At 38.4% G+C, this 27,265-nt stretch overlaps 1 protein-coding gene across 1 annotated transcript; it reads right to left on the reverse strand.

Moving 5' to 3' along the window:
• Nucleotides 1-15,124: 15,124 nt before the first annotated feature.
• Nucleotides 15,125-24,685, reverse strand: DKK1 (dickkopf WNT signaling pathway inhibitor 1). The gene is made up of 4 exons (XM_082408560.1): nucleotides 23,107-24,685; nucleotides 22,708-22,870; nucleotides 21,397-21,540; nucleotides 15,125-21,273 (listed from the first exon to the last, which is right to left on the reverse strand). The coding sequence occupies exons 1-4, from the start codon at nucleotides 23,350-23,352 to the stop codon at nucleotides 21,020-21,022; spliced, it is 807 nt and encodes a 268-aa protein (XP_082264686.1). The 5' UTR covers nucleotides 23,353-24,685; the 3' UTR covers nucleotides 15,125-21,019.
• Between the last annotated feature and the right edge of the window lie 2,580 nt (nucleotides 24,686-27,265).

The following is a 27,265-nucleotide window of genomic DNA, read 5'->3' on the forward strand; positions in this document are numbered from 1 at the left end:
TATTCGTCTGATCTTGGGGAAGTTACCTAAAAAGAGCGTAATAATGATCATACTTATGCTGTAGATTAGTTTGGAAGAGCTAATCCATCAAAAACCCTTGGTATAGTACTTGTCATGTAGTAAAGTCTTTAAATAAACATTAGCCATTAGCAAGGATCATTTTTTCATATATATTATTACATTCTTATGTATTCTGAACAACAATCATGCAAGATAGGTTCTTTTCCTCCTTTTTTATAGCTGCTAAAAGGAGAATGTAACATAAATAGAGCCAAAATTTGAACCTAGGTCTCTGTAACACCAAAGCCCATGCTCTTTCTGCTAAACCACATAGGACTCTCCAAGAACTTTATCACCCTAGCATATTCCTCTAAGTTCTGATTTTTATTCTTTAATTTAGCAAAATAGGGTAGTCCAAAAAGAATTCATTATAGTTACATGTCATATCATCTTTTCTTTATTATATAGCAAAATGTTATCCATAAACACTCTCTTTGGTTTTAGTTCAAAAGAATCATCTTTCACAGCAATATAGGAATTAGTATGAGATTTTATAAAGTAAAAATTACAGCTGGAATTAACAATTTTTAGAATAGCTAGTTCTGGTTTAGACTTTAAATCCAGGAATATGCAGCATCCATTAAAATGCTTTTAACTCAGAAGCATTTGAAGGCAATTCAGCAGTATTTATTTTATAAACTTAATAACTAAGGCCAAATAACAATCAAGATTGGAGCCTATAATTAGAAGCTCCAAGTTATCACTGAACATACTTACATCATTGAAATTCAAAATATGGCAACAGAATCAATACATGTTTTGGAGATATCCTTTCACCTGTGAAGTGATAAATGCATGAAATTAGAATCAGTGAACTTGCTTGAGTTTATATGCATATGTGTAGCCTGACCCAGAAGACTCCTTCACTGAAAAATATGACTGTTTCATTGCAATTTTCCTCAAACAAGCAGGAGATATTATAAACTCTTTTTTTTTTTTCTCCTTTAGTTTTCATGGCAAAATTCTAGAACCTGCTTCTAAATTCTATATCATATGAAGGAGCTATTGCTTCCTACTGTGGAAGGGAGATAAGAAAGGCTTAAAGATGAGATGGATACATGAATCAGCATATTGTTTATAAGATATCAATGTCACTTATTTTTTAAAATACTGATTATAGCAATTAAAACCTCCTTACAGTTCATATAATGCCTTAAAGTTGGTGACTTGACACTTTATTCAATACAACCAGTTAGCCTGTATTTTCTATCTAATATATTCAGGTGTTTATCATCTTATATCTGGGTCACAGGAAAATCCATTTTAAAGTAAAAGGGCTAAGAAATGAAGAAGATTAAGATTATGATAACAATGACAGTAAATCACTGATCAGAAGCCATTCTTGTTTCAAAAGCTTGCTCCCACTTTTTAAATTTTCTGAGTTTAATTTCTAGAATAAGTATTTCAAGTGAAAATATCTGTATAAGAAAAATAACAGTTGGCAATGGTTTGTACAAAACTGTCAGCAAAGAAATGAAACAGAAATGCAAACGAACATCACAATTTACCAAAATGTTAGTCAAAATCACACAAATCAATCACAATGAAGGGCTTAAAATTATAATTATTTACCTGGAAATTAACCATTTACCATTAATGTAAAGAAATATATTCGATGTGTTCTTAATGTTTTCCTTACTACTTCTTTCGCCCCATCCCAGCTTTCTTTTTTTTTTTTTTTAAAATGATGGTTTCTTGGTTTCCCCTGCTTCACCATCTCTCCCCTGTCCTCTCCCTTTGGCTCTTGTTCCTTAGTGACATCTCTGCTTGGCAGATGTCCCGCATCCCTCCTTTCGTGTCTGTCTGAGACAGAGCATGTCATCCCATCACAGGCTTGGATTCAGATCTCAGTGCCCCTTCCTTCATTCCCAGGACCTCTTTCCCATAGATGCAAATCCTGCTAGCAATTAGCATGCCACACAGACAACTTTTTTTTAAAACAGAAAGATTGTCTTTGAGATTAGAATGTTTCTATTAATTATGGGAACAAATAGAAATTACTTGATCAGCTCTTGCAGGAAGCAAGCTATTATAATTTTTAAGTAAATGTAAAATTTTAAGTTGCTAATGTTTTATCCACTTGGAGAGATCTTATGAATGTCATTAAATTTAATATCTGTGTCATTTTTCCCATGGAAATTTAATAATTTATGTCCTTTTAATCCAACATATTCCCCACTTTACTTTTTTAAAAAATGAATAAAAGTCCAAAACATGTCTAGTTAATTACTTATGAATTTACTGTTCTTCAGAATTTTCTGTGAGATTTATTTGAAATGCAGATTTCATGTCTTCCTTCCCAGTTGTCATGAGTCACCCAAGGACTATGGAGTTTACATTTTACATAAGAAGCTGAGTATTTCATATATATATATATATATATATTTTTTTTTTTTTTAATTTATTTCTTTTTGGCTGCATTGGGTCTTTGTTGCTGTGCGCGGGCTTTCTCTAGTTGCGGCGAGCGGGGGCTACTCTTCCTTGCGGTGCACAAGCTTCTCATTGCGGTGGCTTCTCTTGTTGCGGAGCATGGGCTCTAGGCATGCGGGCTTCAGTAGTTGTAGCGCACAGACTTAGTTGCTCCGTAGCATGTGAGATCTTCCCAGACCAGGGCTTGAACCTGTGTCCCCTGCACTGGAAGGTGAATTCTTAACCGCTGTGCCACCAGGGAAGCCCCAGCACCTGAGTATTTCTGATGCAGGCAGCCTAGTTGAAGGAACACTCATATTAGCAGGATTGTGAGATCAAGGTAAACATCATCAGACAGTTTGATGCTTTAGTAAACCACGATGCATTGGTTCCTGGTAATAATTTAAAAATTCTGCCAAGGAGATTGGTCTTAATTAGAATGCTGGTGTGGAGACCAATAGCCATAAAAGAGATTAGAGAGTTCAATTCTGCAATAAAGATAGAAAAGGAATATGAATGGACAATAAATACTCTAAATAAACTCAATTTCATTAATAAACAGTGAAAAGCAACCTAAAACAATGTGAACTATTTTCACCCATTTGCTTGTTAAAAATTAAAGATTGGTGTTATCTATCACTATTAAAGATGCAAGGAATTCCCTCACAAACATTGATAGTAGGAATGCAATATGGCAGAGAGTATTCAAAGGCAATTAGCAAAATCTATCAACTGTTAAGTGAAAGATTTGTTTAAGGAAGACTTGTATATATGCAGAAAGGAATGTATAAGAATGTTCAGCATTTCATTGTTTGGAAGAATGCAAAATTGGGAGCATATCATCAATCAAGAAGGAAATGATTAATAACCCAGGAACGTGAGCGCCATAGAAGAGTATAAAATCTTTATAGAAGAATGTGGCAAGCATCCATATATTTCATTCTGAAAACTCTCCAAGACATATTTAGTGGATAAAAAAGAATTTGAAGCCAATTAATATAGAACTGTCCCATTTATTCAAGAAGGATATATCTGAAACACAATAATTACAACTAGGTAAGTGGAAGGGTTTGGGCAAGGGGAAGGAAACCCTGAAGGAAGGCTTTCAACCTATATCCTTTAAATTTTTTTTACAATAAAACATATTCATGAATTAAAAGGAGGTAGAAGAAAATAAGCAACAAAGTTAAAAAATAAGTAGATTTTAAAATATAGCCAAGTCTCACTAATTTTTAGGAAGTGGGAGAGGTTTGCTTATGGGGCATTGTTTTAAAAAATGTGTCTTACTCTTGATTTTTCCAAGAGTAGTATCCCTTATAAACTAAGGTATAAGTTTAATAAATAAAATGAAGCATGTCAATAAAAAATTAAATCCATGGAAGATCATATCTATGTAAAAATGTATCATTATCAGAAAGAAAATTTTTGCCTAGAGGAATTGTTGTTAAATTGCTTGCTTATATATACAAGGATAACAAGTTAACCTTCAACTATGAAAGTACTATGCTTTGTTGGGATATCATGGCTGCCTGTTAAATTTTCTTTCTTTCAATTTGGTTTCTATTGCTATAATAGTGTTTATCCAATAAGTACTCTAAAAGAATAGCTCAGCCCAGAATTCTCATTTTATTAAAACCATTTGAAAACAATGCTTTTAGTCTGAATTCTTCTTGCTTTAAGAAATTCACAGATTTAAAAAAAAAAAGAAAGAAAGAAAAAAGAAAACAAGTCACTCCGAATGCAGATAGAAGTATCTAGGCCATTTCAGAATTACAAAGTCTTAGTTGGTAAAATCTGGATTAATGTGGTGCATCATTATTCCAAATTAAAGATCTGATTTTAAGTCATTGCTCATTCTCAGGAGAGAGACAAGCTTGTATTCTCATTATACAATCGCTGGTGGTTTTCACTTTCTAATATTATTTAGATTTAGAGTCAGAAATAGGTATAGCTCTCTCTAGATATGCTTATTTCATTTCTTTTAATTTGTTTGCATAACTGAATAAGCAGTTGTCAGATAATGTTCTGGCATCTTCTGCATTCTATGGTAATACACATCCATTTCCATTGTGCCGGGACCAAGTCCAGTCTACGCTAAAAGTAAATGCAGTAACTGATAAAACACACTCAACAGGTTTACTAAGTTGACAATGCCCTCCTACTATGTAGTTGCATTGTACATTTCATCACCAAATATTCATGAATGCGAGGTCAAAGATGGCTGATTCGAGGTCAGCTCTGGAGAAAGATCCTGGAATAGTCATTCTGGAACTTTGAAGAATATGGAATCACCTGGGGAGATTTTAAAACTCGCAGTGGCTGAGCTTCACTCCATACCAATTATATCAGAAACTCCTTTGGTGGGACATGGGCCTCAGTAGTTTTTAGAGCGGCCCACATGATCTGAAAAGCCGCTAAAGCTGAGAACCATCGTCCTTGAGAACATTAAAGACTTTCAGAGCAGCAGTGCCCACAGCAAATTGGAGCAGCCAGAAGAAGTAGTAGAAGTAATAGTGCAAGGTAAAAGGAGCCACAGACACTGTGTTGGATTAACAGGGCAGTTGGTGTTTTGTTTAAAAGAAAAAAACAAGATTTAGAGCCCTAAATGAAGGGCCACAGTCGTTAAGACTGACACCTGTGCCTTTCATTGGAAATGAAATAATTAGAAGGCCACCTGTGTGTATTTTCCCCACCTCAAATGAGATCAAGGTTCAATTATTTAGAGACTAGAGTCCAAAGAATTAGAAGATACTAGAGATCAGCTTAAGCAGGTGGTTTACTCTTTTTCTGGTTTTGGTACTTAAACAACTTTCTGCATATTCTCTGTGCCTCTACAGCAGGCCTGTGTCACCTGGCAGTCACTGAACAAAGCTTTCAGGGCGTTGGAATATGTGTCTGCTCATCCATTTCAAAAAGAAAGAAAGAAACATAAAAGGCCTTATGGACACAGTAGATGTTTAAATATGTGCTGTTGGAACACAAATTTCAGCCATTTTTAAGACCACAAGCTTTTCAGAAGTTTTACGGTTTTTAAATGTCCGTTTAGGCACAGAAACCACAGGTTTTGTTTATTCTGGTTTTGTTTTGTTTGTGTGTTTTTGCGTGTGTGTGAAGGAGGAGCTGAGAGGTCTGAGGGAGCGGGGCACCAGAAGCAGCCTAGAAATGAGTGCTCAGCCCTGGACCCCAGTGAAGGAGCTTCTTTTTGTCAAAAGAGGGGGCAACCCCTAGCTTTTCCAGAAGCAGTGGAGGACAACCCCGGCTTCAGCAGAGCTCGAGAGAACGGTTTACATAATTCTTTCAGTTCTCACTTTCCACTCTGTTAATGGCCACCACCTGATTTGGCTTGAGGTGTGATCAAGACATATTTAAATGGGCTGGGGGAAAATTCCACCAATGAAAAGACCTGTGACTTGGGAAGGGGAGGGAGGCGAGGTCTGGCCCAGCCAATCCGGCTTATCCTCATGCCTTTCCCTCTTCCTCTCCACACCAGCTTTCTAGTTGCCAATTCGCTCCTCTTCTTTCTCCTCCTGCCCTTCTGGTGCTCCGATCCGGGGTCCCCGGAACCAGCCTCTGGCCCCCTAGATGTACGGCCCTCCAACTGCAGGACCTTTGGTAAGTCTTTAAACATCAGTGGGCCTCATCTTGTCTTCTCGGTTTGCGCTCGGGGGAGGTGGACTCAGATCTTTAGCCGGTTGGCTGGGGTTTGGTCTGGAGGGGTGGAAAGTGGGGGAAGCCGCTTTATTTCCGTTATTATGAACTTACTTCAGTAATATCAGTAAACTAGTTTTTGGAAGCTAGTTATTTGTGATAACCAGTAGTGGCATTAGACATTGAGTGGACTCACGCCTTAGCTTCTGCCTTTGCGTACGATTGACTATGACTGAAAGCGTCAACCTGTCTCCTTCCTCCGCCTCATCCCAGGCCTTGGTGTCGTATAACAGAGAGAACTTGTCAGGGGTAGAGACCTTACTGTGAGTTTTTTGAGTCAGTATAAAAACTCTGGCATCAAGAACGCCTTGTGTAGTTTAAGGAGCCTTTGTTTCTGTCTTGGGCTTCTTGCCTAAAGTGAGACTCAGGTAGGTTTGGACTCCCTGTTTTAAAATTTTACTGAAAATGACTGCGGTCTGGTTTTATAGCTCATTAAAAAAAATTTTTTTTAACTAAATTTGGTGTCTTTGCTATTAAGGGACACCTATAGACTGAAGCTCTTTTGGTTTAAGAAACATTGAGTGGTAGCATGTTTTCAGTCTTATTATCTGTGTTCAAATCTCTTAAGCAGTTCGTACAATTTTTGGTTAATCCAGATGAATCTAGTTGAAAAAAGCGGCCTGTCATCACCCAAGAAACAAACAGTTTAATGGAATCAATCAATGACCACTATAGTTATAAATTCTGAAGCCTGAAGTTAAGCTGACAAGTCTTCCCTTTCCTCCCCACCTGCTCCTTTCCCATTTTCTTTCAATTGAAAGTTAACATTAATTTCAGGTGTATGACATAATGATTCGATATTTGTATATATTGCAAAATTATTACAATAAGTCAACATCCATCATCACACAGCTACAAATTTTTTTCTTTTGATGAGCCCTTTTAAGATCTACTTTCAGCAGCTTTCAAATACACTATACAGTATTATTAAGTGTAGTCACCATCCTGTATGTTACGTCCCTATGACTTATTTATTTTATAGCTCAAAGTTTGTTCTTTTAACCCCTTTTATTTGTTGTGCCCTCCCTCTGCCCAACTCCTGCCTCTGGCAACCACCGATCTGTTCCCTGTATCCTTGAGTTTTCTTACTTTATTTTTTAGATTCAACATATAAGTGAGTTCACAGGGTATTTCTTTCTCTGACATATTTCACATAGCATAATGCCCTCAAGGATCATGCATGTTGTCACAAATGGCAAAATTTCATTCTTTTTTTATGGCTGAATAATATTCTGTGTGTGTGTGTGTGTGTGTGTGTGTGTGTGTGTGTGTGTGTGTGTACACCACGTTTTCTTTATTCATTCATCAATTGATAGATACTTAAGTTGCTTTTATATCTTGGCTGTTGTAAATAAAGTTGCAATGAACATGGGGGTGCATATGTCTTTGAGTTAGTGTTTTCATTTTCTTCAGATAAATCCCCAGAAATGGAATTGCTAGGTCGTGTGATAGTTGTTTTAAGTTTTTTGAGGAACCTCCATACTCTTTTCTATAGTGTCTGCGCCAGTTTATATTCACACTGACAGTGCATAAGATTTCCCTTTTCTTCTGGCCAACAGTTGGTATTTGTTTTCTTTTTTGATATAGCCATTCTGACAGCTGTGAAGTGATAGCTCATTGCGGTTTTGATTTGCATTTCCCTGATGATTAGTGATGTTGAGCATATTTTCCCTTATTAGTTTCTTGTGATCCATTGTATTTCAGTGGTATCAGTTGTAATATCTCCTCTTTCATTTCTGATTTTTGAGTCCTTTTTTTTGGTGAGTCTAGCTAAAGGTTTGCCAATATTCTTTTCAAAAAAACAGCTCTTAGTTTCACTGATTTTTTTTACATTGTCTTTTTAATCTCTGGTTTAGAAACAACTGATTTTTGAACTGCCTTCTATGCTTTGGAAAGAATATTTTGTGAAGTCAGCACACAGTGATATTAATAACAGTGTTAATGTGTGTGTTGCCTCTAAGACCATAAATTTCTCCGTTACAAGATCATTTAACTGGTACTTCAGTAGAGCTTGCTATGATGGATCTCTTCAGCTAATAAATCGTGTCATGTTAAACTCACTTTAATCCCCACTTTTCAACTAATACAGAGTTATAATTCAAGCTGCTCAATTCAGCTATGTTTTGAAGAGTAGGGAAGGGCTGGTTTTAAAAATCCATATATTATTCTTACTCCTTTTCAACTTTCCCATTTGGTGGTAAACTTACTTTCAAAACTTCTATTGGAATTGGTCCCAGTCTCAGGTCTTGACACATAGGATATGAAAGATTCCCAAGTTAAGAATTGCCCGAAGTATTCTCACTCCTAGCTGCAATCCTTTGCAGGCAAGCTTAGGTCTAAAATTCAGGTCTAAATTCCAGTTTCAGAGTTAACATGGCATTCTACAAATCTATTTCAATATTAGGGTGGAAACATCAATACTTCTGCTACTTTGTCTGAAGAGGCAGAAACTAATAATAATGGTTCCCAAACTTGTCCCCATTAGAATCACCTGTCAAAATTCCAAAACTGATATCACACCTCAGACCAATCAATCACAATCTCTGGGGGAAGCCTCACGGGCATTTGTAATTTTTAAAGCTTTCCAGGTGATCCCAATGTGAAGGAAATAATTGGGAACTACCAATTAATGGCACCCACAGAATTTGTTTTAATTTATTTGAGGCTATTGTCTGAGTTTCAGTCCAGGTGTTGAATCTATCATTCTATCTTCCTTGAAAGATAGATTCTTTAATAATGAAAATATCTGTTTTATGGTCAGATTACAGGAACAAGTGAGGCCAGAGGGATCTCTGTGGTTACTTTATCTCAATGAATGTGAATTACAACAGAAAGTAAAATTTCTTTTTATGAAAGCCAGAAAAAGTCAAACCATTTATCAGGTTCTTCTCAAAACCATCTAATCATTATACAAGCAAAATACATGAGACTACTTTACAACAGAAGAAATTATTAATGTGTATTTTAATGCTTTGTGATTAATTCCTGGTTTTGATCAGATTATATTTCTGTAATATAAGTCCCAAAACAATGACAAATAATGTAAATCAAAAAGTAATTTTTGTCTAAATTTGATTTAATTATTAGTTAATTATGAGTTAATACTTAATTTTATTTGAGTTAACTTTATTAATTACCTAATTCTTTGTAATTAGGTAATTAAAACTCTTAATGCTCTTAAATAGTCCTATTATAGAAAAAAATGATGTAGTTACTGAACCTTTTGGTATATTTATGTACATTACAAATAATAGACATCCATTAAGGGGAAAGAACACAGGAGTTTGTTGATTCATTCAACAAGGCCTTAATGAGTAAATACTATGGGGTTAGCCCTGAACTGGGTGCTGTGGGGAGGAAGCTGAGCAGGATCCTTGTATTCATGAAGTCTACAGTTTAATGAGGAAGAAATCCACTTTAATAAATAAATATAAAAACAGCTTATTAGCATTGTCATAAGAGCTATGCAGAAGAACTTATGAGAGAACATGAAACATCTGACTTGGCCTGTAATAAATGGTGGGTCAAGGAAGGCTTCCCTGAGAAGGAAGCTGGGACTTCATGAGACAAAACTGGTATTACAAGAAAGTGGGGGTGACTCCAGTGAAGGGTTTTCATTTTTGTGTGTTTGTTTCTCTCATCCAAGTTTGAAATTCAGTAAAAATGAGTTTTCTCAAAGGAGTGTCTGCAAACGTACAAAGTTAACTCTAACACCTAAAAAAAAAAAGAAAAAAAATTTAGCATTTTTATCACCATTGACATAAAGTGGGCTTTGGGACCGTAAGCATCCAGCTCTCAGTCATCACTCTGCCACTTCCTAGCTGTGCGACGTTAAGGACATCAGTTTACCTCTCAGCATCTCCTTGTCTCATTGCCTTGTTGATATAGTGAACATGTATATACAGCTGCTAGGGTTGCTGAATGAATCACATGAAATGATATAATACCCGAGCTCAAATACTGGTGTATGAGTGCTCAACCAATAGCTCCTTTCTTTCCACATGGTTATTCTGTTCAAAGTAATTTTGATTAAAGGACATGTAGCAGTAGGTTCCAAAATTAGATGTACAATATCAATCAATGAAAGAGCTTTAAAAATGCATAGATCTAATCCCAAGAGATTTTGATTCAGTAGCTCTTGTAAGGGGCCCAGTTATCTGTAGTTTTAAAAATATCTCAGGGCTTCCCTGGTGGCACAGTGGTTGAGAATCTGCCTGCCAATGCAGGGGACACGGGTTCGAGCCCTGGTCTGGGAAGATCCCACATACCGCGGAGCAACTAGGCCCGTGAGCCACAATTACTGAGCCTGCGCGTCTGGAGCCTGTGCTCCGCAACAAGAGAGGCCGCGATAGTGAGAGGCCCGCGCACCGCAATGAAGAGTGGACCCCACTTGCTGCAACTAGAGAAAGCCCTCGCACAGAAACGAAGACTCAACACAGCCATAAATAAATAAATTTAAAAATCCCAAAGTTAAAAAAAAAAAAAAAAAAAAATCTCAGGTGTTTCAGATGGTGAGCTGAGTTTAGAAACCACTTACATAAGAAAGCTATAAAATGATCATCCCTTTTGAAATGTAATCAGCATATATAGGGCTAAAATTCAGTACCTTGACTTCTAATTGAATCTAAACTGGCTTGGAAAATCCCTTCCTGATGGCACAAGACACAACACCATCATGATGTAATTATAGCATCCTGAATTAACAAGTGGGCTGAAATAGTTTTCATACAAGGACACATGGAAAATTCTTCCACATTGGAGTCAATGCACAGTTGTAGAAGAACAACCACTTATTACTCTCGTACTTGTGTCAGGCACTATCCTAAGACCTAAAGCTATGCAAAAATTCAACCCTGACTCCAAGTTCTACCGCAAAGTTGTGAGTTCATCAATTTTGTGCTCTAAGAAAAACAATCACTTAAGAAGCACTGAACTTAGGTATTTGTGTGTGTGTGCGTGTGCGCGCGTGCGCTATTTTTAGCTCTTTACGCTGAATCCATGATATAATTATACCAGATTTTTTCTTCTTCTGGAAGTTGAAACCACTCAGCCCTCATCTGTTAATAACTACATTTATGGTTATCATTTGCTGTCACCACACAAGGTATAATTTGAAGGATGGACTTAAAGGAAAAGCAACTATAAACAGAATGCAAGAACAACATTTGTGAAATAGTACACATTGTGTGTAGGTGATTTGAAACTGGACTTAAATGCAAGGATTTTACCATAATATAGTTATATTACTGTGTAGAAAGCATTCTCTTAGATGGGAGAAATAGCATAAAAATCTAACAGTGACTAAACTTTTCTGGTAATTCATTAAACTATTTCTCTAATCAAGAAAGATTATAATTTTTAACTTTAAAGCAGTTTTACAGTTTTATTAGTTTAACCTTTGACTCCTTTTTTCTTTCATTTAAACACACAAGAAAGACCATATAGGTTATTACATTCAAATATATCTTTAAATAGAATTTCAAAAAAGTTTTTCAATTCAGAAACTTGAGGTACTGCATTTTCCAAGTCACCAGATAAATCTTTAGCCTATTTTAAATATACTATTAAATAACTTATGGGATACAGAAACTTTAGATGGTTGAATACCCAGCCCTATTGGTAGTGGTTAAGAGCCTAAAGTTTGGAGCAGACTTTCTGATTTCAAATTCTGACTGTAACTCAGTAGCTTCATGACCTCAGGTCAACACCTTAAGCTTTCTTAATTTCTGTTTCCTCATCTTTAAAATAGGAGTAATAAACATACCTCCCTCATAGAGGTACTGTGAGAATGAAATAAATATATATGGAACATTTAAGTTAGTTTTTGGAACCTGAAAGATGCTCTCAAAAGTTGCTATCGTGATCATTTCCTGCCAGTTGTATTGCTTAGTTGGGAGGAGGTTTTATTTGTACAGTCCCTAGTTATGAAAAAGTAAAAATATTAATTGAATTCCTACTGCCGGTCAAGCACAACGGTGCATGCTTTCACATTCTCATATAAATGGTAACAATATGGGTTCCTTTGCACCCCACAATTTCATGCACTTATCGTTTATCAGACCAATGACAGAATGGTAGCGTTTTGGAGAACAAAGGGAAGGAAGGAGAAAGGTAAAACTGCGTATTAAAGTAAAACAAAAACCCCTAAATCTCAGTGGCATATCACAAAGTTTATTTCTTTTTTCTTTTTTTAAAATAAATTTATTTATTTATTTATTTTTGGCTGTGTTAGGTCTTCGTTTTTGTGCGAGGGCTTTCTCCAGTTGTGGCGAGCGGGGGTCACTCTTCATCGCGGTGCGCGGGCCTCTCACTGTCGCAGCCTCTCCCGTTGCGGAGCACAGGCTCCAGACACGCAGGCTCAGTAGTTGTGACTCACGGGCTTAGTTGTTCCGCGGCATGTGGGATCTTCCCAGACCAGGGCTCGAACCCGTGTCCGCTGCATTGGCAGGCAGATTCTTAACCACTGCGCCACCAGGGAAGCCTCCAAAGTTTATTTCTTGTTCATGCAAGTGGAGGATGGGGGCAGGGGAATTTGCTCCTGCTACTGTTTAGAAATTCAGGCCAAGAGTGGCTCTTACACTGAATTGCAAGGCTGACATTATCTCCCCAGAGATCCGCAGATGGAGGAGAAGCTAGTGCAGTGTCTCCAGGCAAACATCCCCTTGGCCAAGGTCAGTCACATGGCTGCAAAGAAGGCTGGGAAACGTGCTTAGGAGGAAAGGAAAACTGGTTTGATGAATAGAGTACAGTTTCAGACACAAGGTCTGAAAGGAAAGGTCTGGGAGGATGCAGCTGCAAAAAAAAGTTAGGTAATCAGAATGGAAAATACAAATAAGACATTGAGAGTCTTAGGGAAAGAGTAAGGGAATAGATGAGAAGGGATGGATGAAAACTATGGAGATAGGAATAGGGCTTCTTAAAGGGACAGAGATGATGTGAGCGACAAGGAGAAAGTTGCTGAATGAAGTGTTAATATAAGAAAACCATTGGCCAGTTTCTGAATTTTGCCAAACAGTGACCCATCCTTAGAAAAGTGGAAGTTCTGGCTTTTTTATTTGTTTTAAACGTGTTCTGCAATATGCTGACTGAGTGTCAGACATAGCACTTAGTCCGTCCCACTTGTTCAAAAAGATAATCAAGACTGGTAATAAAACTGTGAAATGTGCAGAGATCCCTGAATAAAGAATTTCCATCTTCTTTGTTGTCTCTAGCTCTCTGTTTAGGATAGTTATAAAATCCAGTTCCCCTGCCTGTAAGATTAAAAGCCAAGCTGTCTGAGAGGACAACTAAATTGTCAGGAAGAGGAAGGTGAGATTTTTCTTACCAATAAAGATGTCTAAACTAAAGGCCATGTCCCGCTTTGGTAGTTTATGTATTTGTGTGATTTATGTACCATATCAAACAGTCTATCACAATATCTATTGGTTAACAAATATAAAGATGAAAGATCATAGAAAACAGTTTATTATAACAGAATTGCGACTTTTTTTTTTCCTTTTGCCTATTCCCCGTTCCTTCTTTTGGATCCTTTAAAGTATTTTAGTATGTTTTGTTTATAATTTTACTGAAATTTGTACAAATATTCCTATTTCTCTTTTATTCATTATTCCTTCATTCAACAAATACTTGGTTTCTTCTCTGTACCAGATAAGGTTCTCCCAGTCAGTATTCCTTGGATGGAAAAGAATTTGGTCATTAAGGGGAGGATATTCTTTTCTGTACTTTCTGGGAAATTCAGGAAGGAGAAACTCTGCACTGCCAGTAACTTCCTTAATCAGAATGAGGTTCATTAAGATATTTGCCTAATATGTCCAAAAGTTTGAGGAGAACGCAAGTTTTAGTTTAGATTTTCTGCTAATAGTAATATCTTGCCTGATTGTTATAGAAAAATGGAAATGGTTAAAAAGAATGGTTAAATAGTTCTCACAATCCTATCTTCCTGATATGACCATCTAGACTAACATATCTGATGTAACTCTGATAATACTATATATGTTCTGTAATATGATTTTTTAAAACATTCTCACATGAAGAATGAACATTTCTCCAGATAATGAACATTTATGAACATTTTGTTGGAAATGGTGGTCTGATTCTTTTTTTTTAGACTTAATTCAGAGCAGAAATTTTGGGTCCATTGTGTCTGTCAACAATAATTCTCTTAATTCATTCAGGACAATGGGAGATGAGATTCTTTCTCTCCTCTCGAAGAACTATAGGAAGTAAGTCAGCACAGACTATGAACATTTCTCCAGATAAGTTTGATGATTGCAGAATATTTGGGGGACATATCATAATTTATCTGAACAGTTCTCTCGTTAGATACAATTCATTTTTAATTTGTGCTATTATGTCACTGCAGATGAATTTTTGTATACACTCATGATTCTGTTCTTAAAATTTCTGGAAATTAAAATGCTGCATCAAAGAATTTTCAGATTTTAAAAACACTTGCCAAATTGCCTTTCAGAAAGGTAAAGCCAGTTGCAGTTCCTACCACTGGTGTATGAGTGTCCTGTTTTCTGCCCCTCTGCCGAGACTAATTATTACCATCTCCTTTTAATTTGAACTTCAGAGTCTCACAGTTATTTGAAATGTTACAAAAGTATCACTCTTTTAAAAAGTAAATTTTGCTCATCAGGATAAAGTTAGTGTGAAAGACTGTGAAATGTAACATGGTGTTATCATACTCAGACATGCTTCATGTCTTCTGCCAATTTTACTCTCTTATTAGAATTTGTTTAATAGTTTATAATTGGAGGGGGTCGATTATCACTGGCCTTCAAATGTAATTTTACGTTTATAATAGAGACTGTCATGATTTTAATTTATAACTTCTTTGGCAAAAAAAAAAAAATCCATGATTTGTGAAAGCTGTATTAATTACATCATCAGTCAAAAACAGAATTGTCTCAAATATAATTTCTTTTTTTTTGTTTTAATTTTATTTATTTATTTATTTATGGCTGTGTTGGGTCTTCGTTTCTGTGCAAGGGCTTTCTCTAGTTGCGGCAAGTGGGGGCCACTCTTCGTGGTGCGCGGGCCTCTCACTGTCGCGGCCTCTCTTGTTGCGGAGCACAGGCTCCAGACGCGCAGGCTCAGCAATTGTGGCTCACGGACCTAGTTGCTCCGCGGCATGTGGGATCTTCCCAGACCAGGGCTTGAACCCGTGTGCCCTGCATTGGCAGGCAGATTCTCAACCACTGCGCCACCAGGGAAGCCGTCAAATATAATTTCTTTGCCTTCAACTCCATGTAATATAACAACTCGTGCTGGAAATGAAGTAATAGTATCCTTATTTTGTAAGTTTTTTTGGCAAAATAATCACCACGACTTGCAAAGACAGTCTAGTAATCTTTTGAGACAATGTATGTCTCGAGCATATCATCTTCAGCTCCACTTTCACCTAATTTGGTAACTGTTGCTGAAAATGTAGAGTTTTTACCTTTCTTCTTTCCTTTATAACAAATTAAAAAAAAAAAATCAGCAAAGTCATGCTTCTCCCAGGTACCCCACACTCTAGCCACAGTGGATCATTTGCACTTTTTTAAAAATACGGTATGTATTTTTATTTTTTTAGCTTTGTAATTTGGCTCACATCGCTTCCTCTGGCTCCAATACCCTTTCTTTTCTTTGTGAGCTCCTTCTCATTCTTTAAAACTATGTGTGGTAGATGTGACACGTGGTGCCTGTTCCTACACACTCCTCATAGAACTACCAGAGTTCCTTCCTATGAAAGGTGAACTGGACATAGTCAGCCGTGTTTGTATTGTAGGATCTGGGTAACCAAGCTAGCCAAGTGCACCAGAGGTGAACACCTGAGCAAAGCTGTGCTAATCAAAACGCTTGCCGAGGAATCTGGAATAGTCGCTGAGAGGCTAAGCAGTTTGCTGAGCAGAGCTGAACCTGAAGGTCACTTTTACTGGGGACAGAATATATGCCACTTTGTCAAGCCTTAGATGTGTGCAAATTACAGTACAGCAGAAATCATTAGCAAGCTATGAAGCCAGTCTGCAGAATGGTTTCCATACTGATTTTCATAAGAGGTAGCATTCCAATCCATGTAACCTTTTTTACTTTCTCTAGTTTAAATGATTCTCTTCTTTGAAATAAAAGGGCCTTGAAAAGAAGACAGTTCAAATACGATTGCTTCCCTGAAGCTTTAACAGAGCACCTATAGACAGATTTAATTACTTTTAATCTCTTGTTAGGTATTCATATATATGATAACAATATCTTATCATTAATTGTTTTTTCAATAGTGAAGACCTAAAATTGAGTGCTTACTATAAACTATACATAATGCTAAGTGTTATTATAATGTATGCATTATTCTCACATCAACACTCTGAAGTTGGCATTCACTCCATATTATTAATGAGGTTCTATCCTTTGCCCAACATCATTAGTGGAAGCAGAGGGAGCCATGATTCCATGCCAAGTCTATCTGATTCCAGGCACTATGTCTCAAACCACTATATTAAACCAACCCCCAGCACTAATAGTTGTTTATCATCTCTTGCTAAATGGTGAGTTCCTTGAAGTTAGCATATTATGTACGTTGTTTCAGTTGTTAGGATAGTACCTATTGAATACCAAAGGCTCAATACACGTTAATTGAATTAAAATTCTCTAGCGTTATCCAGATTGTAGTCTCTGATTATTGATTTGACTGTTTCTAAGCAGTTAACATTAGGACAAACATAAAGGCCCACATATATACACACATTTGTACAAACATCAGATGCCTAAATTATGGAGATTCTTTATATTCTGTCTCTTCAATGTGGAGACAAATAATGTATTTATTTTATATTTTGATACTGTACTCAGTAGTAATTGAGAAAGTATGAAAATTGTAATATAGAACTCAGTGGAACACATTTTATGAACCTAATGGTAGCATCATCCATTTCTCTTTGAGACTATAAAAAAAAGGCAGTGACATGGTAGATGCTACAGTCAGTGAAGGAAAGTGAAGGAAATTTTAATGATTTTTACCTGAAATTTCCATAAGTGGCAATGAGTGCTAATTTGGCCATGCAATAGAAATACTGAAACTGATACAATTTCTAACTGTATAATTATGTTACTAATTTCATGATTGAATTAATGCAATTTGATTTACCATGGGAAAAGTCCGTAAAGTGTTTTGATCTGCTGAAATATGAACAGTCATATTTAGGCTGCATGTCTGTATTTTTCTTTTAAACAATATATTCCCATCTTCATTCCTATCAATAGATTTCAGGTTAAACAAAATTTGAAATATTTAACTCCTAGCAAAACAAGAAAAAAGGGATGGGGAAATGACTTGTTTGTAATTTTATTTAATAATTATTTTAAAATCAAAGGAATTAGTCTACCTTTTTTTTTAACATCTTTATTGAAGTATAATTGCTTTACAATGGTGTGATAGTTTCTGCTGTATAACAAAGTGAATGAGCTATACATATACATACATCTCCATATCTCCTCCCTCTTGCATCTCCCTCCCACCCTCCCTATCCCACTCCTCTAGGTGGACACAAAGCACCGAGCTGATCTCCCTGTGCTATGCAGCTGCTTCCCACTAGCTATCTGTTTTACATTTGGTAGTGTATATATGTCCATGCCACTCTCTCACTTCATCCCAGCTTACCCTTCCCCCTTCCCGTGTCCTCAAGTCCATTCTCTATGTCTGCATCTTTATTCCTGTCCTGCCCCTATGTTCTTCAGAACCACCTGTTTTTTTTTTTTAGATTCCATATATATATACGTTAGCATACGGCATTTGTTTTTCTCTTTCTGACTTACTTCACTCTGTATGACAGACTCTAGGTCCATCCACCTCACTACAAATAACTCAATTTCACTTCTTTTTATGGCTGAGTAATATTCCATTGTATATATGTACCACATCTTCTTTATCCATTCATCTGTGGATGGACACTTAGGTTGCTTCCATGTCCTGGCTATTGTAAATAGAGCTGCAGTGAACATTTTGGTACATGACTTTTTTTGAATTACGGTTTTCTCAGAGTATATGCCTAGTAGTGGGATTGCTGGGTCGTATGGTAGTTATATTTTTGTTTTTTGAGGAACCTCCATACTGTTCTCCATAGTGGCTGTATCAACTTACATTCCCACCAACAGTGCAAGAGGGTTCCCTTTTCTCCACACCCTCTCCAGGCTTTATTGTTTGTAGATTTTTTGATGATGGCCATTCTGACAGGTGTGAGGTGATACCTCATTGTAGTTTTGATTTGCATTTCTCTAATGATTAGTGATGTTGAGCATCCTTTCATGTGTTTGTTGGCAATCTGTATATCTTCTTTGGAGAAATGTCTATTTAGGTCTTCTGCCCATTTTTGGATTGGGTTGTTTGTATTTTTGATATTGAGCTGCATGAGCTGCTTGTATATTTTGGAGATTAATCCTAACAAGTCTACCTTTAACTGAATGCCACTATTACTATGTAAAATTGATAGGATAAACCTCTTCCCTCTTCCTCCTTTGACACAATTTAGCAAGAGTTTAATCATCACTAGATCAGTGATAAACAGACATCTTGTCATTTTGCCCATGCCACCCCTTATGAGTAGCTACAGCAAGCATGCTTTTTAAATTTGGGTTTTCCTACAAAAATGAGTCATTATCTTATCCTCCAACTATATCAGCACATGAACACACACACAAAATCTATACTGATGGCACAATATTCGTTATAACAAAAACACTGGCAACAATTTAGATGTCTCTCAATAATGACTCTTTAAATTACAGTATAGCCATTCCAACATACTACACTCTTTAAGGCAACCATTAAACGGAATGGGATACCTCTCTATGTATTACACAGAATAATCTGCAAGGATGTAAAATAAAAAGTGCAAGGTACAGGGCAGTGTATAGAGTATGTTACCATTTGATAAAATGCTTTGAGAATGCATTCCCAAGTTCATGTATTTTCCATTCAAATAAATTGTTTAAAAGTAAAATAATATTCAAGTTTCAGCAGCCACTATCTAAAATGTTTGAGATTCCTTAAATGATCCTCTTTTGATTTTGTATTGTACCTGACTTCCATCTTCCAGCCTCCATTACTAGCTAATAAAGTAACTACAGGTTTTTTTTATATTCTTTTTTCACCTTTATAAATGTGCAGAATTTCTTTTTGATATCCCTTCCTAAGTCCTCAGCTGGATAGGAAGAAGAGGCATCCCTCCTTGGTTGGTTTCTCATTCTCCCATCTGCATCATGCAATGGGGAGCAAGGAGGGCTAGAACCAGGGCTGATGTGCTAAGATGTGCAGAGGTGGACCATCTCTGGCAACGGCCAGTTCCGGCATAAATGAAGGAATCCCATAGCCAAGGCCCTTTAAATGATTCCTCCTCTCCCCTCTTGAAACAGAGGCCCTTCTTTCTTCTTTTCGAAGAAAGGGTTTCCTGTTTCCTCTCCTCTGTTGTGCTTTATTGGAGATGGCAGGCCTTAGAATTGGCCTTCCTGGCACATCAGCAAACTAGCACATGTAGAAAAAGAAAGTTTTTCCAGGGTGAGGAAGCCGAAACTTCCAAACAAAAGGAATGTAACAGCAGACATCCTGCCAGTTCCCTTCTCAGGGAAGAACCAACCAACCCTTGTGTCCTGTTGGCAAAACTCCTTGAAATTGAACCACTTCCGGGAATACAAAAACAACAAACATTCTAGGACATCTGTGTTATTTAAGGAAACTTTTTAGACAATTTATCAGTCACTGTCCTCTGGAGTCCCTTAAAGCCAGCATTTTGTGGTTTTGATGTAGATGTTTGAATATTACAGAATGAGTGTAAACTGGGACAGTTGCTCTCTCCTTCCCCAGTATCAGATTTGTCAGTATCAAAGTTGGCAAATGAAAACACAAAGCCAGTTTAGACTTCATTTCTATGGGTTTTCTTTTAAACAATATACCCCTATCCTCTTCCAATGAACAGATTTCTGGTTGAGCAAAAACTAAAATATTCAGTTCACCTAGCAAGAGAAGCAAAGAACAAAATGAGAGAGGATTTGTGATTTTTAGGTAATAATTATTTAAAAATCAAAGTAATTGGAACCAAGTCTTCCTGGCATGAAGTAGTATTTAAGATACTTCAAACTGACTAATTTGGTACAAAATCTGCATGTATTTGTCAACTGTATTTACACACACACCACACACATAACAGCCCTCTAAGATCACACTGCCAAAATTTATTTATACTTGTAATATTTCATGGTATTAAAAGTTAAATTTTATTTCAAGGACTATCACAGCCTAGAGATAAATATAATCTAAGCACTGAGAGAGTACATTTTGGAAAATAAGCTAATATTTTCATGATAAATCTTACATACCTATCACTTGTAATTCCAAAAGTTCCTTACGTTCTAGATTCTAGAATTAAAAGGGGAAAGGGTTTTGCATTTAAGAAGTATAAGCTGAAAGTATTTATTTCAATTCAATATGGAATAGGCTGAAAGTATTTATTTCAATTCAATATAGAGTATTTATCAGAATCAAGATAACAATGTATACAAACATTTACATAACAAGAGGAACAATAGACAATGCAGCACGTTTAGAAAAATAATTAAAAGTTTTGTTGCATTTACAGGTAAGTGCCACACTGAAAATTTACAACACAGTAATTTACTGCAATCAGTGACAGGGGAGTTCCACAAAGAAACAAAGCTCTTACACTCCAGATTTTCAGAAGGTATTATTGGAATGCTTAACTGTAACCACAGAATTTGTACATCCTTAAGGATTGAGCTCACAGAAGTCACAAACAGTTTTCATAGCATATATTATGTAAATGGAGTCCACTGTGTTCAGACAGCTGGCTTAGTGTCTCTGACAGGTGTGAAGCCTAGAAGAATTACTGGCTTGATGGTGCTCTTTCTGTATCCGGCAAGACAGACCTTCTCCACAGTAACAACGCTGGAATATCTCCAGCCCGTGAGAGCCTTTTCTCCTGTGCTTGGTGCACACTTGACCTTCTTTGAGAACAGGTTTACAGATCTTGGACCAGAAATGTCTAGCACAACACAACCCTGTAGCACAGTCTGATGATCGGAGACAGACAGAACCTTCTTGTCCTAGGAAGACAATAGGGAAAGTACATGGTCACTGCTAAGCCTGCGTTATTTCATTAAGGTGATCCGAAAGACACTTCTGATGTGCTAACAAAAAAGGATGAGTCTTTAGATCCTTTAACCTACCTTTGGTATGATACATTTTTGAAGACAGTGTAGTTCTTCTGGAGTACCCATCCAAGGTGCTGTGATCATTACCAAAGCTTTCAATAATGGTTTCCTCAATTTCTCCTCGATTGAAATGATTGTGATCAGAAGGCATACATATTCCTAAGGAAACAGGAGATAGTGATTAACTCCTGAGCTGTTATTTGTTACTGCTAATAGCTGTGACAGTGGCAGTCTGTTATGCCTGCCCCAATCTGAGATACCTCACTGTAGTGACGTTAATTTAAACACGAGCCAAACTTCCTTCCAAGTGTTAAAGCAAAACTCCCCAGATGGACAGAAGCATCAGTCTGTACACTGTGCACTCACATGTAACATCCCCAATCTAGCCACTTAAAATACTTTCCCACCAACTGCGGTAGTGGCAGTGAAATTTCTGCCCATTTTAATATCACCCTTGGGGTAAGAAAAATAAAATCACTTAAAAAATTGTTTTTAAAAATAACTTCTCTGCCCTTGGTGCTATATAGGTACTGCCAGACTAAGTTAAGCAAATGCAATGCCTGCTGCCTGGAAGATTACACTCTTTACCACCAGTTACTTTACTGTATAATTTCTATATTACAGAGATTTAGTTAGTTCACCCGGAGTATTACTGGGTCCTAAGGAGGATCGCCACCCCTAAGTTTATTTCTGGAGACTTCTTTGGCTGAGTCTACCTCTTTGAGACATTAAACTTTTGTGGATCTGTGGTTGGGGGGAGGAGTACTTATTTTAAGGTAGCAGGAGGTAGAGGCAGAGAGGAATGGAGAAGCCAGGATGTGAGGGCATCAAGATCTCCTTTAAGAACGGCCAGCACAGATAAATCACTCTGTCTTCTGACTGACAACTGTTTGAACAGGGATCTTGAGGGAGAGGCTAGTCTGGCAGAGCTGTGAGAGGCACCATAAGAAAAATGGAAAAGGCAACTAAACGCCCAGTCTGGTTTCCTTGGTCTCTGTATAATTCCACCTCCCTCCCCATCTTCTTTCTCAAATGGTATCAAGACTCTCTCTAGAAAAATTTTTATGGAAGGGTCCACTCTGAGGTAAGACGTCGTGTTAAGTAATCGAGGGGCACAAAGGGAGATAAGGAGCTCCAATACCTCTCTGTACTTCTCTTTGCTCCCTGGTTAAACACTAACCTGAAAACATTTCAGGGGAACCTCGCACACTGAACTCCCATTTGCAGGTGGTGCCACAGCGTTCTCAAAGCTGAGAGCATTGTCTCCCAACTGTAGGCGCACAAGCGCGGGATGGTTTGAGTCCGAAAGGAAGCTACCCGACTCACCATTTTTGCAGTAATTCCCAGGGCAGCACATAGCGTGACGCATGCAGCGTTTTCGACGCTTCCTGCAGGAGAGGCAGATTTGCGCGCCTGCCCCCGCTCCGCGGGTGGAACTCGCGCAGTACTCATCGGTGCTGCACTCCTCGTCCTCGGCGCACGGGTACGGCTGCGGGAAGGGGGCCAGGAGAGGGTGAGGCACCTGGGCAGCCAGGTACCACACTCCTGGACTCATCACGGTCCCTTTCTGTCCACCTCTCCAAAAGCTGCTGCTGCCGGCCGCTGCTCCCAAAGGCAGAGTTTCCAAATGCGCCTTGAACTGCACACAGCACGTTCTACGCCCTCCTCCCCCAATAAGACCCCTTCAGGGTTACAGCGTCCCCAGGTCCCCAAGACCCTTCTCACCTGGTAGTTGTCAATGGTCTGGTACTTGTTGCCGCCCTCCAACAGAATTCCCGGAGCAGCGCTGACTGCGAAGCCTGGGTGCCCGGCAGCGCCGCCCAGCGGTGGGGGTAGGTTCTTGATGGCGTTGGAATTGAGAAGAACCGAGTTCAAGGTGGCACTGACTCCGAACAGAGGGTGACCGCAAAGAGCCGCAGCTACTAGGGTAACCAACACCCGGGCAGCACCCGCTGTGCCCAGAGCCGTCATCTCAGAAGGACTCAAGGGAGACAAAGAGAAAGGAGGAATGTCGCTTTGCAAGCCTGGTGCCCGCGAAGCTGTGCTGGCGCAGCTGCGGAGTCAGGGTTCCGAGAGCCTCCACCGGTCCCAGAGTCCTGACTGCGGGGCTCTGCTCCGCCACCGCCACCGCGGCTGCCTTTATACTGTGGGCTGTGAGCATTCCGGCCCCTCGGTGGGGAGACAACAAAGCCGGGTTGGGATTTCAAAGCGTTGGGAGGGGCTGGAAGGGGGTGTGTTTGTGTACATGAAGGGGAGCCTTTGACACTCTTCACCCCGCCCCTCCCTTGCGCAGTCGTTCCCCTGCCCAGCTCACCTTCGGGGTGATGGTAATCAGTGAGCATTAGAGGAGACAACTTTAATAAATGCGGGAAGTGGGAGGAACTCGGGTGCCCTTGCCTTGCAGTAGGGGTAGGAGCATTGAGATCTGAAATACTTTTTAGTCAGGCATTGTGATATTCTCTGCAAAACCGCTTTTCTCCTTTCTTCTTTACGCCAGTACTATTTTTTGTTGTGCACACAAATAATATTCAGTATTAAATACAGCCAGATCAGTAATTCAAAGTCTCTACCAAAACGTCTCAGCGAGAGGGCCAGGTGGCCCTTGCAAGTTGCTGATTAACCCTTTAGAGTCACGGTTTGCAGATTTGGGGTGAGATCCTCGGTTTTAAGTTCGTTCAATTCCTCCCCCCTTCTTCCCCTCCCCCCCGCCCCCACGAGAAAAATGTGCAAAGAGAAAGACATTTGCACATCAAACGAGGGTAAGAAGGAAGAACTAATTCTCTTTTGATGGGAAGTTTAGAGAGGGAGGCGAGAGACTGGTGTTTGGAAATTAGATCAGGGGTGGAGGGAAGAGGGAAATGACCATCCGATAATCAAGCTATTTAATGTTGTTCTTTGAATCCGAGCAGTCGCGGCAGTAGATGAACTTGATTAGGCAGACGCGCAAGATCAAAGTGGCAGGAGCGAAAGCGGACAGGGTCCAACGGCTGGGTCAGTGGTCCTTCCCTGATTCCCCCTTCTCAGCGGTGGGTTAACGCAGGGAGATAAGAAACCCTTAAGGCTTAGCGCCTTCCTCATTAGTATTTCATATTGCAAAGCTTGAGAATGCCTGTGTTTGATTCCAACTCAGACAGTTACCGGAACCAGGGAATACTCGCTCTAGGGAGATAAGAGACTAGCTTCTGGAAAGGGGAAGCTGAAAGTGAATTTGTCGTCATGTAAGTCAGTGTATAAAAATAATAAAGTAAGGCTAGTGTGTAAGAATGCCGTCCTGCTCATGCATTGCAAATAATTGATTCAACAAAAACATATTGGAAGCCTAGTGCCCTGGCAGTGGGCTATCCTTCGCGTTGTTGCCCTGTTGGGGGTGGGGGGCGGTGGGCGCGGGGGTGCATTGAATACAAATATTCTAACTAAAGTAATAATACAGATAAGAAATGTACACAGTTCTCTTTAAAGCAGGTTGATGTTATAAGTATCAGAAGATGGACAACTACTACGTGAATTTAGAAACAGAAGAGATGATTGAATAATCACTGTTGAATGAAAAAGCCTAGGGTGTATTTATTTAGTGCTCCCTAACCTGCAGGGTATTTATAATCACTCTACATACCGACCTACTATATTGATTACTGGGACCGCCACCAAGTGTAGCCAGTGGTAGTCTTGCAGTAGTATAATAATCCTAAAGTTAAGAGAGGGAGGGGTAGTTTTAAAAACCAGTTTGTAATCTCCTGTGTTCTAATTCCTTGGGTTTCAGAGGTCATATTAAGAATATCTTTTAAACAATTATTTAATAATGCCACTATGTGCACTGGTGCCCCTCCGTCCTATCCCAAGTTCTATCTATCCTGTGAAATTTCCCCTGGTTTACTGATAATTCCTCCTTAAAATTCTAACATGGATTAACTCCCACATATTTCTTTAGATTTTGTTAAGAACATGTACAGTAACTTAGACTTGGCTACTACTCTAAAAATTTTTGGAACAAATTGAAATTCAGAAACAAAGGGGAGGTTGTTTATATTGGCTTTTTAAAAATGAGCCTAAGAAATGAACAAGCCAATACACCTTTTATTGAGAATCAGCAATGAACCAGGTCTCCCCTGGGCAGATATGCCATGACCCTCAGCCAACATGAAGTTTATATAGATGGAGAGGTATTGTAGGGTAAAAAGGTAAAGGCATAGGGGATTTTAGGTGCCATATTATCACCTGCAGAATATTGATAACAATGTCAGTAATCAGTGTGTTGAGTACCTTCCGTGTGGTAGAAAGTCTGTCTTAAATTCTTACAGTGTTGAAATGTGGAGTAAGAATCCCATGCCCTTGGGATGGATTAAAATATTTCTTCCTACTCCCATTCTCCCATTTAAATATTTAAATATACAATATGCTTTGCCACACTGAAAGCCAATTTCTTTTCCTCTTTTTGGAAGAGATGGTAAATGTTAAAACATTTAACGAATTTAGTCCATTAAGAACTTGAATTCACAAATGAAACCATTGTTTAGAGGCCAAAAAAAAAAAAGTGCAACAGTTTAATCAGTAAAAGGAAAACTTCAACAAAAAGGCATGTTGCAAAAAAAAAAAAAAAAAGGCATGTTGCATAAATTCAGTCTTGATCCCTGAACATGTACGTCTGTTATGGTCTAATATTCATTAAGCTTAGACAGAGTCTGTTGTGATGAGTTAGGGAAGCTAAGCCAAGGTTAGGGTTTCATGAGCGGATCCTTCCCCACTTCCCACGTTCCTCCTGAAGTCATGATTTGAAAGCTAATAATAGTGAATTGGTCAATATCTGAGTTCCTACTATGAGCTAAGCACTGTATGTGGTGTATGTGGTGCTGTGTGAAAAAAGATGAGTACTCAGGTTATCTATCTACAGATAATTTAGAGGGGGGGAGGGGAAGTAAGCTCTTAAATTATACAAGAAAGAACTTATGTAGGAGGTCCTCAGAGAGACCTGGGTCTGTAGCAGGCCAACCCTCTGTTCCAAATGGGAAAACTTAGTTTGTCGATGGAATCTCAATTTGAACATCCTTTTCATGATTGAGTTTGCTCAGTGGCCACAAAAGAGCAGGATGAGTAAGGAGATAAAGTGAAGTTCGTTGTTCCACCAGCATCCAGTTTAAATTCAGTGAGTGACCATTATATGCAGAATGCTACCCTAGTCCCTTTGGGAATATACCCGCAAAATATTAAAGGCAGCCTTTTTGTCCTCAGAAAGCTTTCTGTCTATAGTAGAGTAGTTGGGGAAACAAATATACCTACATGGAATGGAGGAAGAGCTTTTCCAAAACAGATTATACTTGGGTACATATTAGGTCATGGGGAAGATTATATTTTGGGACATATTAGGTCTAGGAGTTGTGACCAGCAAACCTTGGGAAAGAGTGTTCTGATGACTCTGAGTCTCTCCCGGCAGATAGATGACAGAGGTGATAGAAGTTGGGGCAGGTGTATTTAGTTTATTAGGCCTAGCTTATTTAGGGAAACCCTGCCTCTTATTTGATCTGGTTTAAATAGAACCATAGTTAACGCAGTAAGTTTAATACTGTGGATTAGATTTTAGAATAGGTGAAATGTTTACCAACGTGGAATTGAACCACGTAACTCAGGAAGGGCATAATGTGTGCCTTCCTCACATTCTAAGTGCTGTATGTCTGGCATAGACTATTCATCAGCCTCTTCATCCATGAGGGAGACAGGAAAATACACTCCAAAAATCACCATGCTGTTTTCAAACTGTTTTCCATCTTTGCTATTTCAGATTCTTATGTAACTGCTACATTTTTAATTCATTACCTTCCTCTCTTCCTTTCTTCTTCCTCCCTCTCTCCCTTCCTTCCCTCCTTCTTTGCTTCTTTCTTTTTGTTAAATC

Source organism: Balaenoptera borealis, assembly GCF_965194805.1.
Source record: "Balaenoptera borealis genome assembly, chromosome: 10".
Classification (NCBI taxonomy): Eukaryota; Metazoa; Chordata; class Mammalia; order Artiodactyla; family Balaenopteridae; genus Balaenoptera; species Balaenoptera borealis.